This window comes from Bombyx mandarina, chromosome 13, assembly GCF_030267445.1.
Source record: "Bombyx mandarina strain Sakado chromosome 13, ASM3026744v2".
Taxonomy (NCBI): Eukaryota; Metazoa; Arthropoda; class Insecta; order Lepidoptera; family Bombycidae; genus Bombyx; species Bombyx mandarina.
Genome location: NC_143220.1, coordinates 11945572 through 11952417, shown reverse-complemented (window position 1 = coordinate 11952417; position 6846 = coordinate 11945572). Strand labels below are relative to the sequence as shown.

The window sequence follows — 6846 nt, the reverse complement described above, 5'->3', positions numbered from 1 at the left end:
CCAAACCTTTTACACAAGCGGTCTTTGGGCTACTCATACCCAAAAAACGGATAATGCCCTGCGCATACAATATAATAATGCCTTCAGGGCGTTGTTGAGGCTTCCACCTTATTGTAGTGCATCAGGCATGTTCGCCGATGCGCACACGGATGACTACTTCGCGATAATGCGCAAAAAGGTGGCATCCATTATGCGTAGAGTAGGAGGAAGCACCAACAACGTCTTGAGGGTACTAGCTGAAAGACTGGATGGCCCGACCCTGGGTAGGTTCATCAAGTTGCATGTTCTACATGCTGCTTGATGGGGCTGCCAGGGACGGAGTTGATTGATTTATTTAAATACTAACATAGTTCGTAAGTTATTTGTAATACTAACACAATATGAGACCTTTGTCTTGAAATAAAAGTTTTTTATTTTTATTTTTTATTTTATTTAATAGTACATTGTGCACCAAGGGAGAAAAGTTGGAACTTTTATCCCGCGGTGCACATACTATTTTTTCTCTGGCTGGGGTCAGGGGGGGCCGAGCCCCCCCGTACTCAAAAAAAAACAATTTAACTGTTTTTTAATTTTTAAATAAACTACTACTAATTGAATAGGAACTGTCTGATGAACTCATCTTTGTTTAATACTTCATTAGTAAATTTTATTGCCTTTTGTTTATTTCACTTTTACACTAAACACAATATTGCAAATTACCCGAGCACAACAACAATAGCGGAGAATTTTAGGTGCGTGAGAGCAGACGTAGACACTAACGCGCATGCGCACTTGTACCCAGGGAGAAAAAGTTACACTTTCTTCCCTGTACAGCGGGACGAAAACCGAACTTTCGACGTAGGTAGGAGAAAAAAGAAATACCATAAGTTTCTTATTTATTTTTTACTGCTTAAACTGGTGAGCTCGTCTTACGGCCCATCTGGTGATAAGTGGCTACCGGAGCCATCTAAAACGTAAATGCCGCCACCTAAATGATTCTTCTGTACATATTATGAAATAAAATAAAACTGTAACGAAGCCGAATACACATAAATGCTTTCGATGTAAACTCAACCACATTAGCTACCAATTCCTGGAAACTGATGATTTTTTAAAAAGAACATCGGAATCTTATTCTTCACGGTGAAAATTATTTTTGCCTAATGGCGGACCCACTGAAGGACTTTGCGATAACGAAGCTCACAGCTTGTCACATGAAGTTCAAGCCCCGTCCTTGCTCCCCAAAGGTTCAAAAAACCAGTGATTAGGCTACATAAGTGGCCTGCCAACTAAACTGCCGTAACAGCGATCATTGAGAATTCGGCATTCATGTGTTCCCAGGAAATGAGGGTTTAACATCTAAAAAAACCGGTTTCTGTTGGATCAGTTGGATGTCATTTATGGTGTAATATCCATGTTTAAATGTACATTTTTTATATCTTGACCTAAAGGTCTTAGTTACCAAGTCATAAAATCCTATAACAAAAAGCATTTTTGATATTTTGTAAAGTTTGTAAGACTTTTTGGCGAGAGCGCGAGGATTGAAGTTGTGTGATTTGTTTTATTTTGTCTATTTAGTGTTTCTTCGGGTTTAAATGTGTAATAATGGTGGTTTATTAACAGTTTAATATCTGTGAAAGTGCACAAATGTGGGAACATTAAATAAAGCCGCTGGACGTAACTTCTCTGGATCCTCCAAAAAGTCACTGAAAGTCTCAATAAATGACCACCATTTTACTGAGATTATATTTCATCCCATATCATCTCATCTCATTTCATATGATTTCATTTCATAATATAATTTTTCATATAAAAATATATATAAATAAAAGGTTAGGCTGTATGGTATGATATCTTTGCCTTTCCAATTGGAAAAATAAAACTACTACTAGTTTTTTTGTCAAAAAATAACAGAATTGAATAGGTACGGTACCGGTCAATAATAATTAAAAAATAATATTACCCACACAGTCATTGTGAAAAGTAACAGAATGAACATTTCTGAGGTACTGCATAAATACGTTATAAATAAAATTATTTTAATTTAATGAACTAAGCCAATACATAAATAATACACAAAATCTAACATTCAGTTGTGCATCATAATTTATAGTTTAAAATTATAGACAACTAATTGTTAAAATCATTACTACTCTACCATAATTATAAAAATACCTATTTATAAGAAACGTTCTAAGTTCTTATACCGACCATGGTACTTACAATTTCTTAAGATATTGAAATGTTTTATTCATGTTATTTCAGCTTCCTGGTGATGACGATTCAGGGCCTACCTGCAGAACATACGTCTTCCGAAATGAAAGCCATACATTAGGGAATTCATTAAAATGTATTATAAACAAATAGTAAGTATACATACACATTTAAGTAACAAGCAGCCACCAAACATTCACAAGAAACTTGTGATATAGCTATGATATTCCAATTTTAAAAACAAAAAAATATGATATGTGAATTGCACACACTCAACAAATGCTATCTAAAACAAGAAACATTTTAATCTTTTGTTTCTGAATAACATTTAGTGGCTGTTACCTCTCTTCCTACCAATACAAAGTCATGTGGTTTCCTAACTTATAGAAACTATGAAAATTACTGCCTCGTTTTAGTTATGAGTGTAATTGAGAAAAGTTTCAGTGGCCCAAAAGGTTTTTTTAAAATGTTCCCCAGTGAAAATAAAGAGGACCAAATAATAGCAAATTTTGTGTTTTCTTATCTAGTATTCACTGCAGATTCAGCTCAGCAGAAAATGTAGTGCAGATGATCATAGGCTAATTATAATATACAGAAGCTTACCACATTATGCTTATTAGCACATTATTTTCGTTATGATGTTGATATTTGTTAATCAATTTTCCATATGAATACTTTATGAATGCAGAACTAAAAAAGTGTGCTGTGTAGTGTGTATCGAACTTTGCCCTTGATAATTTAATAATGGAATTCTAACCAAAATTTTATTGAACATGCTATTCAATTTTTTTTATTTAATCATTCTATTTTCAGTGATGATGTTGAATTCTGTGGATATACCGTTCCACACCCAGCAGAATCAAAAATGCATTTTAGGATACAAGCCAGAGAAACACCTGCGTTGGAAGTTCTAAAAAGAGGTCTGAAAGATCTAGAAATGGTGTGTGATCACACCATAAATTTATTTGACAAAGAAGTGAAAAGATTTAATAAAGTATAGAATGCAAAAAATATTATTTGAATCTATGCAATGGCTGTTCTCACATCTGGAGCCCTGTACAGAACTTAAAAGCTTTTCAATGTCACTTTCCTTGACTGATCCTTGAACATCTTCAAATTTTGTGCTCTTCTGTAAAAAAGGCAACCAGAGCTTCTTTGGGCAACCAAAGATGTGCCACAGGACTGTACGACACTTGCAATATCAGGACTGTCAGTTATCTCAAATTAAATTTGTTATGTCTACAGGCTTTGGCAACTGCTTAACACCAAGTGGACCATGAGCCCACCTATGCAATAAAAAATCCAGTCATCCAATGTAACCATATTTTTTATTTACAACTGCAGTAGCTACTCATGTCAAACTTTTGTTCAGTGTCAATAGTGTCAATTGCATTAAACAGTTCTACAGTTCAAAACTGAAGATTAAATTGCAACAGAAATGTGAAGGTAATGACTGGAAATGGAATCTGTGAAAGCTTAAAGTACATCCAATCAGTAAAAATGTTCAGTAGGTGATCAAATTTAAATGACCATCAGGCATTTGTCAGGAAAATAGGAAGACTACTTTTGATATCAATTTTATATTACCTACCTATTGAAATACATATTAGCTAAGCTTAAATGAGAGAAAGCTAAGCTAAGCTGTCGAAGTCGTAGCCTAAAGGATAAGACGTCCAGTGCATTCTCATTGAGCAATGCACCAATGTTCAAATCCCAGGGGGGTGCTAAGTTTTCTACGAAATACGTACTCATCAAGTATTCGCGATTTGCTTCCACAGTGAAGGAATAACATCGTGTAATAAAAATGAAAACCCCGAAAATCCGAGTTGAAATATAACTATGTTTAAATTTTTAAATCAATGCCGGGAATTATAATTTGCGTAATTACTGGTGATAGGACCTCTTGTAAGTCCGCGCGGGCAGGTACCACCACCCTGCCTATTTCTGCCGTGAAGCAGTAATGCGTTTCGGTTTGAAGGGTGGGCAGCCGTTGTAGCTATACTTATTTGAGACCTTAGAACTTAAATATTAAGGTGGGTGGCGATTTACGTCGTAGATGTCTATGGACTCCAGTAACCATAACACGGGGTGGACTGTGAGTTCAACACCCTAATAAAAACACCCAGCTGATAAATAAATGCTAGACTCAACTTTTTCAAGAAATTCGAAGCTAAAATGACATCTTAAGTATTATTTTTAGGTAACTTGTTATCAATATATTAAATAAAGTTTTAAGCTAAGTTTGTAGTTTGCAAGCGAAGTTTGTATTTCTTGAAGCTTACCTACTAATCAATAAGAATCACAAGACATGTCCAGCAGTTCATGTCTGTGTGATAGAATAGGAAAAAGAAAATCTTAATCAATAAAAGTAGAAAGTAAGACAAATTCTTTTATTCAGTTATTATACAATGACTGTCTTAGACTTTGAACTCTGAGTATGGAGACTTAGTCAGCGGGATGTCCCTCCACAAGTCAGGAGTGAGGTAGGCATATGTCTTGGCAATGGCAGCGTATGTGGCTTTAGCAAAATTTCCCAAGGTGCCAGTTGAACCACGAGCTGAGGTGTAGCAGTCCTGTACACCAGCCATCTGAAGAAGTTTCTTAGGAACTGGCGCAGACACAATTCCAGTACCACGAGGGGCAGGAATCAGCCGGACTGTTACAGAACCACACTTGCCGGTGACCTGAAAAAACAATTGTTTGTTTGATTTATTACAGCGTACTCATTTTTATGTTTTCATTTCACCATTAAATTAATTCAGACGTTCAAAAGCTTCACAGGACAAACCTCAAGAGGATACCACGAATGAAATGATTAGAATGTTGTCATCATTTATACAGACTTAAATAATAAAATATATAGAACTGGCATTTACCTTGCAAGGGACGGTGTGTGGCTTTCCGATCTTGTTACCCCAGTAACCTCTTCGGACTGGTAGAACAGACAACTTAGCAAGGATAATAGCGCCTCGAATGGCAGTGGCGACTTCCTTGCTGCACTTCACACCCAAACCAATATGACCGTTGTTGTCGCCAATGGCAACAAATGCCTTGAAACGTGTGCGCTGTCCGGCACGTGTTTGTTTCTGTACAGGCATGATCTTTAGAACCTCATCATTCAGGGACGGGCCGAGGAAGAAATCAATGATCTCGAATTCTTTGATTGGTAAAGAAAACAAGTAAATGCTCTCGAGTTTGTCGATTTTTCCTTCGCGAACAAGACGGCCGAGTTTGGTGACAGGAACCCACTCTTTCTGGTCTTCCTTGCCGCGCCCACGACCACGGCCGCGACCACGACCGCGTCCACGAGGACCGCCGCGGCCTCTATCTCCACCGCGTGATCCGAATCCGCCGCGAAAACCGCCACGTCCACCGGCTGGAGCAGCGTCCGCCATTCTGGAATTTATAGTTTATCTTGTTAATAATTATCAAATTATGGACAATTTACACAAAGAATAGCTATTTATCAGACGCATAAAGGCCATCACTGTGCTAACACTATGGTAGATACCACGAATGAATTAAAAAAATTGTGTCATCATAAACCACGTGGTGAGGGGTTGAAAATTGAAAAGAGATCCTTTGGACGATGGACGCTTAAATTGAGTCTACTCAGTAAACAAAACACTTGCATAACTAAAAAGTTATAACTTAAAATAATTGGGATATTAAATTCATTTAACTCTAAAACTTACGTTGAACGATGGGCTCTGATAGACAGTCAAGCACAAAATGGCCGTTTGAACTTAGTTCAATAGAGCCTAACAAAGTATCGAGAAAATCGAATGTGCTGTCATTAGATTATCGATGTTTTTTGAAAACCCTCGATTTTTTTAAAAACTCGATCCGAAAATGGTATAGTTTAATTAATTAGAAACCTAAAATATTTTTAAATCAATATCTCAAGTTTTATAATGATTAATAAGGACTAACTAAACTACTAACATATCTTTCTTCTAAATGCGGATTTTTTTATTTATAATAATATATATACGGATAGCTAAGATTATCTGGGTACACAGTGAGGTTGGATTCCTCAGTTATCGACGTTATAAATAAAAAGATGCATAAGAAAGCGGATAGAGAGAGCGGTATTCATTGTAGAGTCAGTGCTGAGACCAAGAGTAATGAGTAATAGAATAACTTTTTCACTATACTTTCGCAATAAGGCACATTGTGCTTTGTTGTGCAACAATGTGCTGCGTTGAATATCTTTGATCCTACTTGAATCTTCAAAATGTTTATGTAACTATTTTTTTTGTGTTTATTTAATTCAGTTACGCGTGACTCGATCTGTATTTCTGATAAGATTTAAATATTAAAGAGAGCCAAATTTATCTATTACACCAACCTAATTAAATTTTCAGAAACGTCGTATCTGTACAATCTTACATAAGTACTTAATCTAGTTGGACATAGAATCATCCTAGAAAAAAGTCGAAACCAATTCGTCAGGTAACGCTGACATAGCCTCACATGGCCTCAATGCTATCAGCAAAGGTAAAAAAAAACAAAAAACGACACCACTTTACTTAATTTCAGTCGACAAACTCTCATGCATCTATTCTATCATTAAAGTAGTTCGTTTCAAATATATTAAGTGTATAATCTATGGTTTAGAGATATAGCCCAAGAGCCCGTGGGCTCTACCTG

At 36.2% G+C, this 6846-nt stretch overlaps 2 protein-coding genes across 2 annotated transcripts; one reads left to right on the top strand and one right to left on the bottom strand.

Moving 5' to 3' along the window:
- The first annotated feature begins 1835 nt into the window (after window positions 1-1835).
- l(2)37Cg (RNA polymerases I and III subunit AC2 l(2)37Cg) lies at window positions 1836-4572 on the top strand. Its single transcript, XM_028172722.2, has 3 exons — window positions 1836-1985; window positions 2245-2345; window positions 3007-4572. Exons 1-3 carry the CDS (start codon window positions 1971-1973, stop codon window positions 3191-3193), a joined length of 303 nt encoding a protein of 100 aa, XP_028028523.1. The 5' UTR covers window positions 1836-1970; the 3' UTR covers window positions 3194-4572.
- On the bottom strand, window positions 4570-6046 carry RpS2 (ribosomal protein S2). Its single transcript, XM_028172786.2, has 3 exons — window positions 5889-6046; window positions 5070-5589; window positions 4570-4877 (listed from the first exon to the last, which is right to left on the bottom strand). The coding sequence occupies exons 2-3, from the start codon at window positions 5586-5588 to the stop codon at window positions 4611-4613; spliced, it is 786 nt and encodes a 261-aa protein (XP_028028587.1). The 5' UTR covers window position 5589; window positions 5889-6046; the 3' UTR covers window positions 4570-4610.
- Between the last annotated feature and the right edge of the window lie 800 nt (window positions 6047-6846).